General features: G+C 37.7%; 1 protein-coding gene across 1 annotated transcript in view; it reads right to left on the bottom strand.

Annotated features, from left to right (window-relative positions):
- LOC128983577 (cadherin-86C-like) overlaps window positions 1-23,494 on the bottom strand; it is a 297,541-nt gene that overhangs the window by 214,380 nt on the left and 59,667 nt on the right. Inside the window, exons 2-3 of the mRNA XM_054402910.1 lie at window positions 22,140-22,370; window positions 21,644-21,885 (exon numbers count right to left, since the gene is read on the bottom strand). Coding sequence (XP_054258885.1) covers window positions 21,644-21,885; window positions 22,140-22,329 — 432 coding nt within the window. The 5' untranslated portion in view covers window positions 22,330-22,370. The remainder of the gene's footprint in view (window positions 1-21,643; window positions 21,886-22,139; window positions 22,371-23,494) is intronic.

The following is a 23,494-nucleotide window of genomic DNA, read 5'->3' as shown; positions in this document are numbered from 1 at the left end:
TAAACTCAGCTTGAGCCAAGAAATGTCTACCCAACCATTTAAATCTAATGTTTTTTAAAATTGGACATTCTGCTACAAAATGAAATACTGTTTCATCTTGATTTAAATTACAAAGGGAGCAAAGCCCACTTCCATCATTCCAAGGTTTATAATTCAAATGAATTCAAATGAATCAGCTGAGCTCTAGCCCTAATAAGCCACGACACAAGTCCAATGTCAGCCTTATCAGTCAGCAATGTCCTGCCGCCGCGGTCAAGGTCAAGGAGCAAGTACTGGTCTCGATATCGCGCTGTCATCGCTTGCCCTACACAAAAACCACGCCATCGCTCTCTCTCGCACTCGACCACTGTCGTAAGCTGCGCCACTACCCGCTCCCTCTGTTGTTCCCACGACTTAAAATCAATCTCAATATCGAACTTCTTACCAAGTAATTTCCAGAGTGAAATACAACCAACATTCTTTGTAATAATTTCTCCTAACAAAGCTCTAGGCAAACGATCTGTTGACATTTTAAACATGATTTTCTTTAAATAATTTATATTTTGACCTAATGTGAATAAATGCAATTTTTCAAAATTTGTCTCTAAATACAAAACATAGTTTTCGGTATTTCTAGGCAATTTTAACAACTTTTTAATGAAATTCCTTTGAACGGCTTCTACCTGTGCACTTTCGTAACAACCCCAAACTTGTGCACTGTAACACAAAATGGATCTAATAATGGAATTAAAACAAATACATTTAGAACTGAAAGAAGCAGTCCTACAATTTAACAATCTTGACCATGATGAGCTTATAGCAAACTTTGCTATTCTAGATTTCTCCTTAAAATGTGTTTCCCAGGATAAGGATGTCGTAAACAAAACACCTAAATATTTATATTCATTTACAATTTCTACAGGATTCCCCTTATAAAACCACTTACAATTTTTATCCAATTTCCCCCCTTTCCTAAAAACTATTATCTTTGATTTTGTTAAATTCACTTTTAAATTCCAATTATCACAATATTTTTCTAAATTTGAAATCATCAGCTGTAGACAGGTCGCCGTAGGAGCCAAAAATACTATATCATCTGCGTACATCAACATATTGATTTTCCTGCCTGCACAATGAAGACCTCCCCCAATAAAATCAGGCATGTCATTTATAAATAAACTGAACGCAATCGGAGAGCTAATACATCCTTGCCTCAGACCCACATTTGTGCTGAAAGGTACAGTAACCCCCTCCTTACACCAAACACTTGAAACTGTGCCCGTATACATATTTTTTATCACTTCAATCATTTTCGTCGACACACCTAGGCACGATAATTTAAATATCAAAGCATTCCTATCTATTGTGTCGAAAGCCGACGAAAAATCCACAAAAAATGCAAACACCTTTCCCCTCTTAACATTAAGCTGCAAACTTAAAATAGAATAAAGATTAAAGATATTATCCACTGTTGAATAACCTTGTCTGAAACCTGCTTGAAATTCTGTTAAAAGTTTACGTTTTTCAACCCACTCAGTCAATCTATATTGTTCATTAAACTTACAAATATTTTACAAATGCAATCGATGAATGACAAACCCCTGTAATTTTCAACCTGATTAATATCCCCCTTTTTATGTAATGAAAAGATTATGGATTTTTTAAAACTGTGAGCTAAATTGCATTCGAAAAACATTTTATTGTAAACATCTAATAACTTCAACATAAAAACATCAGGAGAATTTTTAAAAAACTCATACGGCACCCTGTCTACACCTGGAGCCTTATTACATCCTACTCCTGAGAGCACGGCTTTTAATTCCAGCAGTGTAAAATTGCAATCAAGGTCATTGTCCTCAACTAGAGGGAGCGCATAACTGACGCAAGCAGACGACAGCGGCGGGTTAAGCAAATTCTGAAAGTGGTTGACCCACTTATCTGGTGCAATGTTTCCCACGCCCTTATCTCGATCCTTTATCTTTAAAACATTCATGGCTTTCCAGAACGATTTTGAGTCCTTCACATTTCTAACGCCGTCGATTAATTGATCAAAATATAGTTTTTTCTTATTCCTACACATCTTTTTGAAATGTCTTTGGCTCTCCAGATATTTTAACTTAACCAATTCAGAGTTAGTCTTACGGAACAAGTTAAGTTGGCGAAACAAGGTCTTACGTACTACTAAACAATCAAAATCAAACCACGGCTGTTTGCTATGTAAAACCTTATCTTTTGGAACAATGCAATTCCCTTTCGCTGCGCTTTTAATTGTTGCAATAATCAGGTCCACATTATCCTGGTTATTATCAGTGAATTCAATTTGAGAGGCATAAGCGCTCAGCTTTTTGCGGAAATCGTCACAATCTTGTAGCTTCCAATTTAGTTTCGGCAACAAAGGGACCAGACTCCCCAGTGCAGAGTGTGGAAACCGTCTGTGGCATTTATGTATCTGCAATTCTAAAATAGTATAAGGAAGGAGGGCAAACAGGTCTACGACATAGGGAGTGGTGAAGGAAGTAGTAAGGGTGAGCAGTCCGGGTTGTGGGAATTATTAATAACGATTAGATCAAGTTATCTACAATCCTAAAATGCTATGGGAAGGGAGGGAATCAGGTCCGCGACTTAGGAAGTGGTGAAGGAAGTAGTAAAGGCGAGAAGTCTGGAGTGTGGAAACTGTTTATGACGATTAGATTAAGGAATCTGCAATCCTAAAATCCAATGGGAAGGGATGGAAAGAGGTTCGCGACGTAGGAAGTGGTGAAGGAAGTAGTGAAGGCGAGCAGTCTGGAGTTTGAAAACTGTTTATGACGATTAGATTAAGGAATCTGCAATCCTAAAATGCTATGGGAAGGGAGAGAAACAGATTCACAACGTAGGAAGTGGTGAAGGAAGTAGTAAAGGTGAGCAGTCCGGAGTGTGGGAACTGTTAATAACGATTAGATCAAGTTATCTACAATCCTAAAATGCTATGGGAAGGGAGGGAATCAGGTCCGCGACGTAGGAAGTGGTGAAGGAAGTAGTAAAGGCGAGCAGTCTGGATTGTGGAAACTGTTTATGACGATTAGATTAAGGAATCTACAATCCTAAAATCCTATGGGAAGGGATGGAAAGAGGTCTGCGACGTTGGAAGTGGTGAAGGAAGTAGTAAAGGCGAGCAGTCTGGAGTCTGGGAACTGTTTATAGGAATTACATTAATATATCTACAATCCTTAAATGCAACAAGAAGGGAGGAAAACAGGTGCATGACGTAGGAAATGTATGTAGGAAATGATGTAGGAAATGGTGTAGGAAGTAGTAATGCTAGCAGTGCAGAGTGTGGGAACTGTCTGTGGCATTTATGTGAAGGTGAGCAATGTGGAGATTGGGAGTGGATTAATGTATCTGCAATACTTTTCAGAGTAAACTAATAATTTCCCCCGAGCAAAGCTCGGTCCCCAGGTACTCCTATACTCTAATACGAGCAAAGTTTGCTTGTATGTATGTATGCTTGCACCAAGATCTCGAAAACAGCTCCGACGATTTTCTTCAAATGTTGTATATAGTTTATTTCTGAAGGCAGTCTGGAGTTTGAAAACTGTTTATGACGATTAGATTAAGGAATCTGCAATCCTAAAATGCTATGGGAAGGGAGAGAAACAGATTCACAACGTAGGAAGTGGTGAAGGAAGTAGTAAAGGTGAGCAGTCCGGAGTGTGGGAACTGTTAATAACGATTAGATCAAGTTATCTACAATCCTAAAATGCTATGGGAAGGGAGGGAATCAGGTCCGCGACGTAGGAAGTGGTAAAAGAAGTAGTAAAGGCGAGCAGTCTGGAGTGTGAAAACTGTTTATGACGATTAGATTAAGGAATCTAGAATCCTAAAATGCTATGGGAATGGAGGGAAACAGGTCCGCGACGTAGGAAGTGGTAAAGGAAGTAGTAAAGGCGAGCATTCTGGAGTGTGAAAACTGTTTATGACGATTAGATTAAGGAATCTGCAATCCTAAAATGCTATGGGAATGGAGGGAAACAGGTCCGCGACGTAAGAAGTGATGAAGGAAGTAGTAAAGGCGAGCAGTCTGGAGCGTGAAAACTGTTTATGACGATTAGATTAATGAATCCGCAATCCTAAAGTGCTATGGGAATGGAGGGAAACAGGACGGGTCCGCGACGTATGAAGTGTTGAAGGAAGTAGTAAAGGCGAGCAGTCTGGAGTGTGAAAACTATTTATGACGATTAGATTAAGGAATCTGCAATCCTAAAGTGCTATGGGAATGGAGGGAAAAAGGTCCGCGACGTAGGAAGTGATGAAGGAAGTAGTAAAGGCGAGAAGTCTGGAGTGTGAAAACTGTGTATGACGATTAGATTAAGGAATCTGCAATCCTAAAACGCTATGGGAATGGAGGGAAACAGGTCCACGACGTAGGAAGTGGTGAAGGAAGTAGTAAAGGCGAGCAGTCTGGAGTGTGAAAACTATTTATGACGATTAGATTAAGGAATCTGGAATCCTAAAATGCTATGGGAATGGAGGGAAACAGGTCCGCGACGTAGGAAGTGGTGAAGGAAGTAGTAAAGGTGAGCAGTCTGGAGTCTGGGAACTGTTTATGGGAATTACATTAAGGTATCTACAATCCTAAAATGCTACGAGAAGGGAGGACAACAGGTCCATGACGTATGAAATTGTGTAGGATGTAGTAATGCTATCAGTGCAGAGTGTGGGAACTGTCTGTGGCATTTATGTATCTGCAATTCTAAAATGGTATAGTGAAGGAGGGCAAACAGGCCCACGACGTAGGAAGTGATGAAGGAAGTAGTAAAGGCGAGCAGTCTGGAGTGTGAAAACTGTTTATGACGATTAGATTAAGGAATCTGCAATCCTAAAATGCTATGGGAAGGGAGGGAAACAGGTTCACGACGTAGGAAGTGGTGAAGGAAGTAGTAAAGGTGAGCAGTCCGAATGTGGGAACTGTTAATAACGATTAGATCAAGTTATCTACAATCCTAAAATGCTATGGGAGGGGAGGGAATCAGGTCCGCGACGTAAGAAGTGGTGAAGGAAGGAGTAAAGGTGAGCAGTCCGGAGTGTGGGAAATGTTTATGACGATTAGATTAAGGTATCTACAATCCTAAAATGCTATGGGAATGGAGCGAAACAGGTCTGCGACGTAGGAAGAGGTAAAGGAAGTAGTAAAGGCAAGCAGCCCGGAGTGTTGGAACTGTTAATGACGATTAGATTAGGGTATATGCAATCCCAAAATGCCATTGGAAGGGAGAGAAACAGGTCCGCGACGTAGGAAGTGGTGAAGGAAGTAGTAAAGGTGAGCAGTCTGGAGTCTGGGAACTGTTTATGGGAATTACATTAAGGTATCTACAATCCTAAAATGCTACAAGAAGGGAGGAAAACAGGTCCATGACGTAGGAAATGGTGTAGGAAGTAGTAATGCTAGCAGTGCAGAGTGTGGGAACTGTCTGTGACATTTATGTATCTGCAATTCTAAAATGGTATAGGGAAGGAGGGCAAACAGGTCCACGACGTAGGGAGTGGTGAAGTAAGTAGTGGAGGTGAGCAGTGTGGAGATTGGGAGTGGATTAATGTATCTGCAATACTTTTCAGAGTAAACTAATAATTTTCCCCGAGCAAAGCTCGGTCCCCAGGTACTCCTATTCTCTAATACGAGCAATGTTTGTATGTATGTATGCTTGCTTGCTTGCTTGCTTGTACCAAGATCTCGAAAACGGCTCCGACAATTTTCTTCAAATGTTGTAAATAGATTATTTTTGGCCTAAAAACGAGTTTACTACAGTTACAACTGCCAACAAAAATCTAATTACGTAGAAAAATGAAACTGAAAGTCACATTTTTTTAACATTAGTCTTATGGGTTGCTAAGTAACCATGTTGGAAGAATTAAATAACAAGGGAAAAGTAAACAAAAGACTTGTAAGTTAAAACATGTGTTCATTAAGGAGTCTACCCACAGTATACTAGAAATTACAAAATACAGTACAAAAGCAAAAACATCAGTTGTTACTATTAAGCAAAGATTATACTGAAGATTACTGGATAGGCCTACAATGTTTGTAGTAAAGGCTAGCAGTGCGGAGTGTAGGAAGCGTCTGCGGCAGTTGGATTATGTATCTAAAATACTTAAATGCTACGGGTAGATCTCCTATCCTTATGGAACAGCTGAAGCCAATTTTATTGATAGTTCTGTCCGGTTTTCTGTAGATGTCGTTTTTGTTTACAATTTGTTTCTATTATTTTAGGGTTAGTTTCTCATTATTTGCGACTCACTTTTTGGTTATATAGCTAGGGGACGAGTTAATGTTTATGATTAGATAGTTTTATTTGGCTAAACGAGAGTTTAAATGACTGAAATAACAAGAAACAAATTGTAAACAAAACACGACATCTACAGAAAACCGGACAGAACTAACAATAAAATTGGCTTAAGCTGTTCCATAAGGATGGGAAATCTACTAAGGGACTGTGTTTTATCATGTTCTATCATTGCTTAAATGCTAAGAGAAGGGTAGTATATCCTATACTCTAATACGAGCAAAGTTTGCTTGTATGTATGTATGTATGTATGCTTGCACCAAGATCTCGAAAACGGCTCCGACGATTTTCTTCAAATGTTGTATATAGTTTATCTCTGGCCTAAAAACGAGTTTACTGCAATTAGAACTGCCAACAAAAATCTAATTACGCAGAAAAATGAAACTGAAAAATCACATTTTTTTAACATTAGTCTTATGGGTTGCTAGGTAACCATGTTGGCTGAATTAAATAACAAGAAAAATGTAAACAAAAGACTTGTAATTTGTCTATCCACAGTATACTAGCAAAACAAAATACAGTACAAAAGGAAAAATCAGTTGTTATTATTGAGCAAATCAGAATTCATTGTCCTACTTCTGGATATTGCTTTAGGCTATATTAATTTAATTATTTTGTTACCTTACAATATCCTATTAGTGTTGGTAGATAACTACATGTCAATATCGACATAGGAAGTGGTGAAGGAAGTAGTAAAGGCGAACAGTCTGGAGTGTGGGAACTGTTTATGACGATTAAATTAAGGTATCTGCAATCCTAAAATGTATTGGGAAGGGAGGAAAACAGGTCCATGACGTAGGAAATGGGGAAGGAAGTTGTAAGGCTAGCAGTGCAGAGTGTGGGAACCGTCTGTGGCATTTATGTATCTGCAATTCTAAAATAGTATAAGGAAGGAGGGCAAACCGGTCTACGACATAGGGAGTGGTGAAGGAAGTAGTAAGGGTGAGCAGTCCGGAGTGTGGGAATTGTTAAAAACGATTAGATCAAGTTATCTACAGTCCTAAAATGCTATGGGAAGAAAGGGAATCAGGTCCGCGACGTTAGAAGTGGTGAAGGAAGTAGTAAAGGCGAGCAGTCTGGAGTGTGGAAACTGTTTATGACGATTAGATTAAGGAATCTGCAATCCTAAAATCCTATAGGAAGGGATGGAAAGAGGTCCGCGACATAGGAAGTGGTGAAGAAAGTAGTAAAGGCGAGCAGTCTGGAGTGTGAAAACTGTTTTTGACGATTAGATTAAAGAATCTACAATCCTAAAATGCTATGGGAATGGAGGGAAACAGGTCCGCGAGGTAGGAAGTGGTGAGGGAAGTAGTAAAGGCGAGCAGTCTGTAGAGTGAAAACTGTTTATGACGATTATATTAAGGAATCTACAATCCTAAAATGCTATGGGAATGGAGGGAAACAGGTCCGCGACGTAGGAAGTGGTGAAGGAAGTAGTAAAGGCGAGTAGTCTGGAGTGTGAAAACTGTTTATGACGATTAGATTAAGGAATCTGCAATTCCAAAATGCTATGGGAAGGGAGGGAAACATGTTCACGACGTAGGAAGTGGTGAAGGGAGTAGTAAAGGAGAGCAGTCTGGAGTGTGAAAACTGTTTATGACGATTAGATTAAAGAATCTACAATCCTAAAATCCTATGGGAAGGGATGGAAACAGGTCTGCGACATAAGAAGTGGTGAAGGAAGTAATAAAGGTGAGCAGTCCGGAGTGTGGGAAATGTTTATGACAATTAGATTAAGGTATCTACAATCCTAAAATGCTATGGGAATGGAGGGAAACAGGTCTGCGACGTAGGAAGAGGTGAAGAAAGTAGTAAAGGTGAGCAGTCTGGAGTCTGGGAACTGTTTATGGGAATTACATTAAGGTATCTACAATCCTAAAATGCTATGAGAAGGGAGGAAAACAGGTCCATGACGTAGGAAATGGTGTAGGAAGTAGTAATGCTAGCAGTGCAGAGTGTGGGAACTCTCTGTGGCATTAATGTATCTGCAATTCTAAAATGGTATAGGGAAGGAGGGCAAACAGGAACAGGTCCACGACGTAGGGAGTGGTGAAGTAAGTAGTGAAGGTGAGCAGTGTGGAGATTGGGAGTGGATTAATGTATCTGCAATACTTTTCAGACTAAAACTAATAATTTCCCCCGAGCAAAGCTCGGTCCCCAGGTACTAGATTGTAATACTTTGTTTAATATGCTGTATTATGGTTATACCATCGCAGGCAAAGCCGGGCAAATACCACTGACTCATTCACTCACTCATCACGAAATCTCAGAAACCATAAGACCTAGGAACCTGAAACTTGGCAGGCATCTTCCTTTTGGGTAGTAGACGCTCACTAAGAAAGGATTTTACCTTCCGACCTCTAGGGTCCACCCCTCAGGCTCCCAAAGTTACCATGTTATCCTTATGGAGAAAATAATATCTTAACAGCTGTTTCAATTAAACAAGTTGGTTCTGTTCTATGATGTTCAATAGCATTAAAGTTACAAGGATTACCAACAGGGTACAGCACTATTATTTTTTACTTTCTCCCCCTATACCATAGTATATGGAGAAAGTATTGTTTTCGTCAAAATTTTCGAGTTTGAGTTTTGAGTGGATATATTCGTTTTGGGCCCCCCTGGACCCAAAAAAGTGGTTTTCGAAGTGAAGTCTGTGTGTGTGTGTGTCTGTGTGTGTGTCTGTGTGTCTGGATGTGTACAGAGCTAGGGACTAAACCTGTGGTCCGATTTCGATGAAATTTGGTATGTAGGTTCTAATCCATGGTATATCCAGGCGATTTTTTTCATTTTTTTGAAATTTTGATTTTTAATGGGGATTTTCCCATAAAAACCCATAAAAAGCCTGAAAAATCGGATTTTCTCGAAAATGGTCCAAACGATTTTGATAAAAATTTAGTATGTTGTAGCCCTTTAAATTCTGAACAAAATGGTACAAATCCCATTTCTGTAAAAAATACGGTTCAAAATTTATGGTAAATATGTTATTTTCCCATAAAAACCCAATAAAATAACAAAAAATAGGATTTTAGAAAAAAATCCGGTTTTATTTTAACATAGTATGTTATGGTCCTTAAAGTTTTAATAGTTTTTTCATTTTAAAAAAATTTTAATTTTTAATGGGAATTTTCCCATAAAACCCCATAAAATAACAGAAAAATAGGATTTTCCCAAAAACGGCCCGAACGATTTTGATAAAAAAAATTGTATGTTATAGTCCTTTATATTCTGAACAAAATGGTACAAATCCCATTTCTGTAAAAATTATGGTTCAAAAGCTATTGTAAATTATGTTATTTCCCCATAAAAACCCCATAAAATAACGGAAAAATTAGATTTTCACAAAAATGGCCCGAACGATTTTGAAAAAAATGTTTATGTAGTCCTTTAAATTCTGAACAAAATCGTACAAATTACATTTCCGTATATTTACTTTCACCGCTTACACATGATAAAGGTTGTTGACAAACTTATGGGAGAAAGTATGTGTCAGAATGCTGATACCGTTTATTTTAATTTATGACAACAGCTAATTTGCAACCAAAAGGTGAGTGAGCGTAGCGAACGAACTTCAACCTGGAGGCGAGTTAGCGTAGCGAACGAGCTAACCTGAATGCAAGTGAGCGCAGCGAACGAGCTCCAACCCAAAGGTGAGTGAGCGTAGCGAACGAACTTCAACTAGGACGTGATTGAGCCATGCGAACGAGATCATCTTGAAAATTAAGAAGTTAAACGGGGCAAAGCCCGCGGGTACAGCTAGTCCTATATATAATACGAGTAAAATTTGTGTGTTTGTTTATTTGTTTGTTTGTTTGTTTGAAGTTCAATCACGCAATATCTTCTGGTCGGATTGGCCTGAAATTTGGCATTATGATAGTTCGATAAACATATAAGCCTAACCTCATCACAAAAATCTTTTCGGGCTCTGTCCCAATGGCTCTGCAATTTCCCATGTTTAACCTTATGAGTATTTATATTTAAAAGGAATTAAAGAATTTAAACTAGAAAAGTTGGTTCCATAATATTGAATAGCATTAAAAAGTTAATGAATGAATGATTTATTCCGTTAAATTTGCTACGAAGTACAAATGTTTGAATTTTTTTACTGTAACTATTAATTTTCTGTTTACAACATATAATAATTAAGAAAACAGAAACAAAAAATTAACTTAGTTGTGAACAGTTCACAACTTAGTTAATGTAGAATTTAGTTAAATAATATTGAGTTATAAAAAAAGTAGCAAAACGGACATAATTAACTTATAATTTTGTAACTAATAATTATTATAATTGGTCTTGAGGTATCAGCAGACATATAGAAGAACTCTGCCTGTGCGTCTGCTGGGTTGCATAAGGTTTACAAACAGGGCGCAGCACTATTATTCTTTTGCATTTATGACAACAGCTAATTTGAACTAGCAGCAACAAAAATCTGTAATATAACTTACAATGAAAACTGTCAAAGTAGGATTGTTTACAGTTATGTTTATGTTTTATGGCGACAAGCATTCAACAAAGATACTTGGCGAGTGTTTGAAAATGATGCAATGGAATACGACACAACAATTAATAGACTGTAGACAATACAAATATCAAAAATATACTGAATGGGCCGAGAGTGTATATACACTGCAGAGCATTAAAATGGAAAGATGAGCCTGCTGGGATGTGTTATTCTGGTGGAAAATATTCTTTACCTGTATTAGAAGACCCGATACAGCTATCATAGCTGTATCGTGTCTTCTAATACAGGTTAAGAATATTTTCCACCAGAATAGAGCTATGGAAAAACTATACTTGGAGAAGCTGAAGAGTCACGGAAATTTCGTTTTCAAGATGTTATGTTGTCAGATTTTTTTAGTCGGAGATTAAACATGTTGTTTTGCGTTTAATGGGTTTTATTTAGATTTTAATTGTAATTTAATGGCTGTAGAATTTTTAAAACATGATTTTTAAACTGTGCATGACGCAAGCAATAATGATAATGTTACAAGTCAGGAGCCCCGCGCAACAATAGCCAGGCGCCGTCTCAAAAGGGTTGTTTGTTTACACGGGTTTCTCCTAGCGCACCACTGATAGACAATAGACCCATGTCAACGGACTACCTCAATAGGGGGTTTGACATCTCCAGAAGCTTCCACGGCGATCTGTAAACACCTTTGTCTAGCCTACGAGTAGTCTCCAGAATGTTCCACGGTAAACTTATATAAGGGACCGTCTTCCGGCACACGGCAGTTGAGTTGAGTTAAGTCTTCCGAAAATCATCGAAGCGACGGCACGCCGGTGTGAGTGACCAGTGCTAGTGGCAGTGACAGTGTAGTGACAGTGAGAGTAACAGTGTAGTGACTCTAGTGACAGTGTAGTGACAGTATTGTAACAGAAGTGATAAATCCTGTAGAGGCTAGCTGTAAGTAGAAACATTGTAAATTATAATAGGCATTAGCTAGGTTTAGATAGGGTTAGTTAGGTGTTAGGTAATTTTAATATTTGTAAATAGAGAGTAAATAGTGTAAATAAAATAGCTACTATAAAATCGCCAAGTTTTTATTGTAAAGAACCTGCTAAGCCCGCAACAATAATATTTTATTTTTGTGATCATTGACGAAGACACTACGTGTTATTGTAATGATTGAAATGCTCATGCTCTGTTTATTTCTTATGCTGTATGATACTTATAGTTATACCCCCTTATGGTCACAGGCGAAGCCGCGGACAAGCTAGTTTTTGTATATTTTTAAATGTATGTTAAATCCTTTTCACAATTTTGCATCTGACTTATACAGTACTAGCTGGCCCGACAGACTCCGACCTTGTCCTAATGTGGTTTTATGTCAAATGCTCGTTTATTTTCAAGATGAGCTCGTTTGCATGGCTCAATCACGTCTTAGTTGAATTTTGTTCGCTACGCTCACTCAACTTTAGGTTGGAACTCGTTCGCTGCGCTCACATGCCTTCAGGTTAGCTCGTTCACTACGCTAACTCGCCTCCAGGTTGAAGTTCGTTCGCTACGCTCACTCACCTTTTGTTTGCAAATTAGCTGTTGTCATAAATAAAAATAATAATAGTGCTGTTGGTAAACCTATTAACATTTTAATGCTATTGAACATCACAGAATCAAATTGTTTAGTTGAACCATCTGTTAAGATTCTTTAATTCCATTTAAATATGAGTACTCAAGGTTAACATGGGAAACTCCAGAGCCACTGGGGCGGAGCCCTTTTGACGGATCAGCACCAAACTTCACAAAAACCATCCTTGAATAATGCTTAATATTGCCTGAAAGTTTCATTACAATCTGTCGAACGGTTTCGGAGTCCATAAAGGACAAACAAACAAACAAACATACATACATTGGATTTTATATATATAGATATCAACACTGTTATATCGCACAGTATCATCCTGTAATCTAGCTACTAGAATTTCACAAATTGTGGATATTTATAGGCATGCACTGTGGATGGCATACTTCCTGGTGTGGATTAACGTCCGCACTAGTGAGCACTACGACTATCCGCAGTACTATCTATATAATAATAGGCAAGCATGTTTCTTTAAACCCCTTTTTCTCAGCTCGTATGCATCGTAGGGAAAATCTATTCATTCTGTTAGAAAGATATATTTTCCTGTAGGTATAAAGAATCCCTTTATAAATTAAAATAGGCCCAAAATTAAGCACAAAAAATGAATAAAAAATTAACACGGGCCTTATTGGTTGCCGAAATAACTACGATAAATAAACAGAAAAAAAATCCTATCACATATTTTATTTACAGTGTGAGGTGAAAATAGAGGAGTCTGTAAATTAGATATTTTTCGTCGAGTTTTTGACCACTGGACGACCTTTAAATAGATAAATAAATAAAAATGACTTTATTTGTGAGTGTCTTTCAGTATAAGAACTGTTTTACAAAGTAACTCATGTCACAACTTTAGTCCTGATAATTAGACCAAATAGTTAATACCACTGCAAAAATGTAGTTCGGATTCCACTATAAACTGTAGGTCCTTTAGTTGCCATTAACTGTATGGGCTAATTAACAGCTGTGTCTAAGGAATATGTTAGCCTTAGTCACTCACAAGATTACAAGATTGCGCTACTCGTCCTTCACTCATATTTGCGTTAAAATACGCACATAGTGGCGTCTCCATCTTAAATAATTGATTGATTGATTAAAAAACATTCTTAGACTTTCAAATTTCTCTTGTGTAGATAAACAGGCACAAAATCCGGCAATGAACCTTAATGACCTTAATTGCCACACAGGACCTTATTTTTCCAAAGATAACTTCAGTCAGAGTGTGGATTATCAGTCTACTTTTGTATTATACAGAACACACAGACATTAAGGACCATAAAACATAAGGTATTATTTAGTTGCAGTCCTAAGTTTTAGTAGTATATTTCGTAGCTAGGGCCAAAAATGAGACGATCGAGAGCTGCAAACCCCTTTCGGCCGAGGTACGAACGCTATTTTTCACCACACTATACAAAATTGAGAAAATAAAATTATTGATTGGTTAAGTTAAGCTGAAATAAACAAAACAGAATACAGTAATACAAACAAATAATCACACCCGAGTATAATATAAGGTAATAAATTAAAAGAATAACAAACAAATAAGTACAGCTTAGGTATTTTTAACAATATGTATATGGAAAGTTCCCTTTAGAAAGGAAATACGACCTTAAAGGGCAATTTATGAAATACAGTAATGGATAGTTTTGCGCAAGTTTACTCGTCATGACTAACATTTCAAGTATACGGTTAATGGGGGTGTGACTTGTAGTTTTCTCAAAAGTTCATGGGTACTTTGGGATTTATATATGGATAAGCAAACAGCTGATTTAGGCCCTAGGGATGTAATAACCTTCTCGGTTCAGTCCCCAAATGACGATGACAGATGGCATGGACAGCAAAAATATGTTGCTTTCAAAATGTTATATAAAACATGCTCCCTTAGTAGATTTCTTATCCTTATGAAACAGCTGAAGATAATTTTATTGTTAGTTCTGTACGGTGTACTGCCACAGCCACCTCTAAGTACAGGGCGCGGCCTGGTAGAATTGGCAACGTCGCAAGTGGTGTTGTTTAGTGACAGACGTCCCATAAGATAACATGGTAGACAGGTGACATCAGCTCATTAATTCACACTTTATTGATTTAAATTTAAATTTAAATTTATGAACATAAATTTATTAAAATATTGAAAATAAAACATACAGAATTGAAAACCGAAACAATATGAATAAAAATCTATATCTGTACATTTTAAGCGGAGTCAATATTGTCATAGTCCAGTAACCAATCTTTCGTAAATACAAAAATAATACCATTACTGTTGCTGCTTCCAAACAAAACAGCTGTAACATCACCACTTGTGACGTTGCCACTTCGAAGGCCGCGGCCTGGGGCCCATTTCATAATAAAGTACAAACTAATATTATTAGTAAATCAGCTGATCGCCCAATGCAAATCGAATGGAAATTACAAGTTACAAGTTGTAACTTGTAACTTGTAGTTTATTATGAAATGGGCCCCTGGGCAGAGGTTGTGTTTTGTTTACAATCTGTTTCTTGTTATTTTAGTAATTTAAAATCTCGTTTAAACAAATAATACGATCTAATCATAAACATTAATTCGTCCCTAGTTACATAACATAACAGTAAAGCACAAATCAAGATATTAACCTTAAAATAATAGAAACAAAAATTTCGATGACACTAGAGCCCAAAAAATTCATACATGAACTAGACACGAAAAACGAGCTTCAAAATTTACAATGGGATGAGAGAGAAGTGCACTTGTGTTAGTGTTAGATATTGCTTTCGGCCTCCAATAAAAGTTTGTAAAATGGCTAAAAACATAGTGTGGTGAAAAATATCTAACTTGGATTTCATCATGTTTTGTAAGAAAACCATATGTTTTAAAACAAACTATCTTCTTATATATATACAGGGTGAGTTTTAATTGTCCCCCCCCAACTTTTTTCTACATTTTTTCAAATATCAATCCCAGACCACTTCCAAACATTGTTGGGTAGTAAGTACTTCATTTTGACAAGGTGGTCATTTCCGGCCGCCATCTTGGATCCGCCATATTGGATGCAAATTTTTTTTTCAAATGTAAAGGTGAGGTTGTGACCCATTATTTCGAACTAGATTTTTACCCTGATTACAATGCCGCAAACTGTTTTTAAAAATCTTGATTCATTCTAAAGTTATGAGGGCTTTTTAAAACTTTATTTTTAGCCCATTTTAACATTGTGCATTTACAAACTAAGACCATAATCTCAAAATAGTGCTAGATAAAGATAAGTATACACTACCAGTAATTGTCGACCTATTTTCACTTGGTTATGACTGATGTATTTTTTTCGGCCGCCATCTTGGATCCGCCATTTTGAAATGTGATAAATTATTTTAAATATGAAGGGGGTGTTGTGACCCATCATTTCTAACTACTTTTTTAAGCTGAACTTAATTCCATGATCCATTTTTCATTTTCATTTTTTGATTTTTAAATATTGACATTTTTTACAAAAAATTTTCAATATTTCATAAATAAAACTTGATGACAAAAAATTGTATGCGGCATTGAGTTAAGCTTAAAAAAGTTTTTCGAAATGATGGGTCACAACACCCCCTTCATATTTAAAATAATTTATCACATTTCAAAATGGCGGATCCAAGATGGCGGCCGAAAAAATACATCAGTCATAACCAAGTGAAAATAGGTCGACAATTACTGGTAGTGTATACTTATCTTTATCTAGCACTATTTTGAGGTTATGGTCTTAGATTTTAAATGCACAATGTTAAAATGTGCTAAAAATAAAGTTTTAAAAAGCCCTCATAACTTTAGAATGAATCAAGATTTTTAAAAACAGTTTGCGGCATTGTAATCAGGGTAAAGATCTAGTTCGAAATAATGGGTCGCAACCCCACCTTTACATTTGAAAAAAAATTTTGCATCCCATATGGCGGATCCAAGATGGCGGCCGGAAATGACCACCTTGTCAAAATGAAGTACTTACTACCCAACAATGTTTGGAAGTGGTCTGGGATCGATATTTGAAAAAATGTAGAAAAAAGTTGGGGGGGGGGACAATTAAAACTCACCCTGTATAAAATCCAATGTATGTTTGTTTGTATGTTTGTCCTTTATGGACTCCGAAACCGCTCGACAGATTGTAATGAAACTTTCAGGCATTATTCAAGGATGGTTTGTGTGAAGTTTGGTGCAGATCCGTCAAAAGGGCTCCGCCCCAGTGGCTCTGGAGTTTCCCATGTTAACCTTATGAGTACTCATATTTAAATGGAATTAAAGAATCTTAACAGCTGGTGCAGCTAAACAATTTGATTCTGTGATGTTCAATAGCATTAAAAAGTTAATAGGTTTACCAACAGGGTGCAGCACTATATTTTTTTTTAATTTATGAGAACAGCTAATTTGCAACGGAAAGGTGAGTGAGCGTAGCGAACGAACTTCAACCTGGAGGCGAGTTAGCGTAGCGAACGAGCTAACCTAAAGGCAAGTGAGCGCAGCGAACGAGCTCCAACCTAAAGGTGAGTGAGCGTAGCGAACGAACTTCAACCAGGACGTGATTGAGCCATGCGAACGAGCTCATCTTGAAAATGAACGAGCATGTGACATAAAACCACAATAGGACAGGATGACGTCTGTCGGGCCAGCTAGTTGTAAATAGAGAACACAGAAAAACTTTAATTTGTTAAATCAAAGCACTCCAAATTAACTCAGTTTTGAATAAATAGGTAAATATCCATCAAAAAACTCTCTCTTGATCGGTTTTGTTTTGAAATTTAAGTGTTATCATATTTTTCTATAATGCTGACACCACACTATGAGTAGTGTGCCATCATAGCCTACTGAAGGTAGGTAGCAGCAGATAATTTTTGCTGTGGGTTTATATAATCTAGAACAGGGCCGTCGCGTGGTTTTTTGGAGCCCGGGGCGGGATGTTGCCAGGCGCCCCCCCCCCCAAACACAGAATGAGTGATGATGTCGCCATCTTTGTTTTAATCCCCAAAAACAGGCACCTAATTGGATTGAATCACCTTACAAAAATACTAGAGTCAGGAATCTGGAATTGATTATTAGGGATAAATTACTTAAATTTTGTATGAAAATCTTTTTTAATTGATGATAACCAAATCCCAACTAATGTAAGAAAATGTTAAAATGTATAAAAAGTACTACACTGTATATGTTATCAATTAATACAGAGCAAATTGAAATTAATGCAATGTATGCAAAACCTCAAACCAAATCGACTCTGAATAGAATTTTTATACAGAATAAAAGAAAACCTCGTTATCACATTCAGATATGAGATAACTCTTAAGACGGTGACACACTATCGATCTTTTCCCCGAACAAGACCCCGAACCGAGCAGGGAGAAGGGAGAAGGGAGGTCGAAGGGAGGATGTTCGATAGTGTGTCACGGGTCCGTACACCGATCAAGACGCCGAACAAGACATCAGGCCGAGCAGGGAGACGAGCGCTCTGGAGGCGGTTTTTTGGCGAAAGATCAAAGAAAAGATCGGTCCGATGTACGGTCCGATGTACGATAGTGTGTCACGGTACATTTTTGCCCCGTACATCGTCGCGAGCGCCGCACCGAGCGGCCGCCTGCGCTAGCATTGATAGTTCCGCGCTCTCACTCGCACACACTCTCTATCTCTCTCCAAACTTCCTTTTGCCGCGCTCGGTAGAATTCGTCTGGTCTTGGTCATGTTCGGGGAAATGTTCGGAGTAAAATTTTGCTGATATTTATCTCCCTTCTCCCTTCTCCCTGCTTGATCGGGGAAAAGATCGATAGTGTGTCACCGCCGGATTTCTACCCCCGGATATTTACCCCCATGAAAAAACGCCTACGTCATTTTGACGTCACGAGGGGCGGGGCCTATACACGGTCGAGAAACAGCCCGTGACTGGAAATCTACCCCCGGACATCTACCCCCGGACATCTACCCCCAGACATCTACCCCCAGACATCTACCCCCAGACATCTACCCCGGAAATCTACCCCCGGACATCTACCCCCCGTGGTCAGCTCTGTCATGTATCGGCCAATATTCATTGTTGTAATTGATTTTATTGACTGTTTTAAGTAAATCAACGGCTCTTCGGTTAGTAATTGTCCTCTAATATCTAGTATTAAGCATGTGATATGTCATTGTCTTGTTTAACATTAACTATCTTCCTAATGAAATAGGCTGCAACAGCCCTTTTTCACCCGAACTACTTCACCGATTTTTATGATCGAGGTGTAATTTTAAATCTTAAGATCTAGCGCAACGCAAAATGGTAATTAAAACGATATAAATAAATAGATAAAATTGTCTTTATTAAGCGTTTCTCTGGTACAACAGCTTTTCAGAACAACTTTCGTCACTACGCTAAAATATCTTATTCAACAATCAATTAATTATATTATCTATATAAATAAAATTAGAGTTTTGTCTGTACATTGCTCAGAATCATAATCTTTTAGGTTATTTTTACATTTTATATATTAAATAAACCGAAACAAGTCTCATCTAAACTTCTGTCTGTCACGGCCCAAGAGCCATTTTACGCGGCCTTCTCCTGAAAAACGAGAGTACCTATCAAGTTACAAATCATTTTAATGTATTCACTGGATTGGCGAGATTGTCTTTAGCCATTAAAATATGGCGTCACAACTTTGTAAATGAAATGACGGACGCTTAAATACCCAATTTTGTGCTGCGATTTTTTGTAAAGTATTTTCAATGTTTATCACATATTCATCTATGAAATAACGAACAGCTGTTCGAATCAAGATTATTTCTTCTAGCTGTCACTGATATGTTTACATTGAATGTTATTTACAAATACCACAACTATTTCCGAACACGTTTTGAAAGCAAATCCAAACCAAGTAAGATTAAAAACGTTTTTCCTTACATAACGGATTTAATTAATCGCAAGTGCAATAATTTGTAGGGTATCCGTAAATGAAAATAGAGATTCTTTGTGAATAAAATTGTTCTTGAGTTGTGATAACCGGGAAAAAGACCTTGAATCAGTGTTGTATATGGCTGGGAAACTTACATTTTTTAAATGAGCGTTTTCAGTCGAGACTCGGCACACGACCGACGCGCGTCTACATGTCCATAGTAAAAATTAAAGTAGGCATACCGTGTATTTATGTTTTATTCGTCATGTGTATAAGTGTGCAGTTCGTGTATGTGTTTCAAAAACTCCAAGACGCACCTAATGAGGAAGCTCAAGACCTTATATTAGGACTGATGATGGCGATTTAATTTTGCCGAAATGCATCTCCTGTAATAGGATAAATTAGGATCGACCGGCGGACAAAGGTAATTTAACCTTTTATTGATTGTCATACCGATCCGGAACAACAATAAACAACATAAAATGAAGTTATGTATAATAGTTTGGCCAGCATTATATGAAAATATGCAAACCAACTGCTGTTTTTATATATGAAGGTTTCAACTAAATACTAAAAGATCCCCGTGCGTAGAACGGGTACACAGCTAGTATTGAATATAATATTTTGATAAAGGGCTTCAAAAGTTTGACCCTTAAGCATTTGATTCATTTCTAGACAGTGATTTAAATGTTTAGACAACTTTCACATATAGTAACAGCTAACGGCGCATGCACGAGCACAGATCGTGAAATTTAATACATATCATTGAAAGAGGCTATTTTCTGATTACTATAGGTAAGAAGACAGTGTAATCAAATGTTGATAAAAAGCCTGCCACTGGTTGATCAATAAATTAATTAATTATTTCATTATTAATTCCCCTCTAGTAATAGGAAGTAGCCTAATCGGTGAAGTAGCTACGGGTGAAAAAGGGCTGTTACAGCCTATTTAATTAGGAAGATAGATAATGTTAAACAAGACAATGACATATCACATTGACATTACTAACCGAAGAGCCGTTGATTTACATAAAACAGTCAATAAAATCAATTACAACAATGAATATTGGCCGATACGTGACAGAGCTGACCACGGGGGGTAGATGTCCGGGGGTAGATGTCCGGGGGTAGATGTCTGGGGGTAGATGTCCGGGGGTAGATTTCCAGTCGCGGGCTGTTTCTCGACCGTGTATAGGCCCCACCCCTCGTGACGTCAAAATGACGTAGGCGTTTTTTCATGGGGGTAAATATCCGGGGGTAGAAATCCGCTACCCCACCGCCTTTAATCACTCATCAAACTAAGCTGGCAGCTCAGCTGAGAGAGACTGCCCGACTGCCGTAGGAGAAAGGAGTGATTGGGGTAGGGGTGGTTCCCAAGGTCGACCGTCGGCCGGTCGGGCGAAATAAAAATAGAATACGGCAGCTACGTGTACAGAGCAACACCGTGAACCGCGACCTTGCAATATTAAGATAATTAAGACATTGCAATATATTTAGATAATTAAGTTGGAACAGAGCCTCCAACTCCACAGTGGAGTTGATTGTTTAGGCTATTATTACTAAATTTAATTCAATACTATATTGATATTTAATTTGGAAAACATTGCAATTATAAAGTGATTGGTATCAAATAATATGTATTTATTCAATAAAGGCATACAACGTAATATTCAACATTCAGTTACACACACGAATAATAGAACTAGTATTCGTGGTTATACATAGATTTCCAAAATACTGTACGTTATGTGCATCTAACTTTTTTAAATTTTGTTGCATTACTTTTGCCGCGGCGCCCAGGTCGCCCCTCTCCCACGCGACGGCCCTGATCTAGAACACAATGCCACATACTTAAATACTTTTAACTGAATTGGCGAGCATACGAAGGTAGGTATTTTAAGCCAAGTATGAATGGATATGAGTGTAGGTTGGGTGGCGGGATCTTTTAGTCTTGTTATTGACTAAGGCCGACATGTTCCTTAGACAGGACTGTTCATTATAGATCATGGCAGCCAATGGCAACTAAGGGACCTACACAGTTATAGTGGAATCTGAACCACATTTTGCTGCCTTGTAATTTGCGAATTGTTCTAATTATTGAGATATTACTGAGGATAGTCGTAGTACTCAATAGTGCAGACATTAATCCACACCAGGTTGTATCGCATCTACAGAATATGCCTATAAATATCCACAATTTGTGACCTCCAAGTAGCTGGATTACAAGACGACGCCACGGTCCCAGTCATAATGTTGTTGAAGCTGATATGCAACGAAAAGATGTTAATTTTGTCCACTTTGAGCAAAGCCAAGGATGAATCCCACAACATTCCATATTTAATATTAAAAGTAAACCATCAGAGTGTTTGGTGTTTATTAATGATCTTAGACATTTCTTGTACCTCGGGAACCATTATAACCCCTGGGATGTGGGGGAACACAGTGTTGATGTCAGTTTGACCCGTGGTGACCTCAATGGTGACCGCTACAGTTGTGGTGTCGCCCGTGGTGTCACGCACAGTGAGGCGGAACTTGTACAGCTGGCCCGGCGCGACACTGCGCTCCAGGAACACGTTTGCTGAACAGCTCGATGCGTTTATGTGACACTGAAGACTTTCAATGCGGATCACATAGCTCCCATAATCTATAACACAGGATTAAATGGTTTTCAAAGGATTCAGGATTCATCAATATCAATACTCATATTGATCAATTGACCATCTACGATATATTTTACTGAAGTGACTCAATTCAAGCTGAGTCATTAACTAACATATGAAAGTCGAATATACACTAACAAGACCTATAATTTAGCACAAAATATTTAGTTCTGCTGTATATACAAATTAATCTAACAATTTATTCTGTGTACTTGAATCAACCTTGGGATTGTCATACCTGTGGCAGCAAATGAGAGCGGATAGTCCCTATCGGGGTCGGTAGCTCTCAGTCTGTATATGACAGTTCCTATGCGGGTGTCCGAGGGAAGCAGCAGGTGTCGCATGTTGTTGGAGGCATCAAACACAGGGTAGTTTGCTTCAGTTACCACCAGGAGCGCTGCTACTGTCGCCATGGTCAGCAATACCATCCTAGCCAAACATCACATCATGGTGGTCGACCATTCGCCTGCTAACAATAATATCAATGCTACTTATAGTCTCTGATATGGTCATTTGTGCTACTTAAAAAAGAAGATAATCATAATCTAAAAAATCATTAACTTTATTAAATTACTTTATGTACCAATTAAAATTAAAGCAATTAAAGCTTAGTATGAAATAAATAAATTTGCTAAGATAGAAAAAAAATACTATGAACAAGCAAACTATAAAAATAACACGAGAACTTTGAATTTACATTTTTTTATTTTCTGAAAACAATTAGCTTTCAAAAACACTTCATGATAATAAGTTATTGGGTTTTTGTTGAGGAATTGGTAAACCCAATTTTTTAGTTATGGTCAAAAATGAGAACAGCCGATTTGAATCCCATAACATATTGACTATTAACAATTCATGCTGTGTATAAACATATATCTTATCTTACTAATATTATAAATCTGAAAGTTTGTGAGTTTGTGTGTATGTTTGTGTGTATGTTTGTGTGTTGCTCAATCACGCATAAACTACTGGACGGATTGGGCTGAAATTTGGCATGACGATAGCTCACATTCCCTATTAACATTTAGGCATATTCTTATCTCAAAAATCCTTTTGGGCTCCGCCCCAGTGGGTCTGTAGTTCCCCATGAGTATTCATATTTAAAGGGAATAAAAGAATTTAGTCAGCTGTTTCAACTTTATAAGTTGGTTCTATAATATGCAATAGCATTTAAAAGTTATAAGGTTTCCCAACAGGGTGCAGCACTATTATTATTTTGTTTGTGCATATGACAACAGCTAATTTGAACTAAGCAGCAACAAAAAGCTGTGATACACAATGAGAACAGTCAAAGTAGGATTGTTTACAGGTTTGGGCTCAAACCACCTTAGGTTTGAGTTTTTAATTCAATGAATAATTTGTGATATTGTGCGAATGTTTGATAATTTATTTTTTTCTATTGTTTAGGTGCAATGGTAGAACATTATGGCTATTGGTAGATGTGTTATACTATATCATACCGTAAATTTATGAACCAAATTTTATGAAACTGTCTCCTCCCCCCCATTGCAAACGCAAAGCTTGAGTATAACTGCAATAAGCATTTTATACTTATATGCCAACCCCGTACGAAGGACGGGTGCTCTGCTAGTA

This window comes from Macrosteles quadrilineatus, unplaced genomic scaffold (genome assembly GCF_028750875.1).
Source record: "Macrosteles quadrilineatus isolate MER2022 unplaced genomic scaffold, UCM_ALF_1.0 Scaffold_1__1_contigs__length_201487025, whole genome shotgun sequence".
NCBI classification, from domain to species: domain Eukaryota; kingdom Metazoa; phylum Arthropoda; class Insecta; order Hemiptera; family Cicadellidae; genus Macrosteles; species Macrosteles quadrilineatus.
Note: the sequence above shows the minus strand (reverse complement) of the source record. Positions and strands in the feature narration are given on the sequence as shown.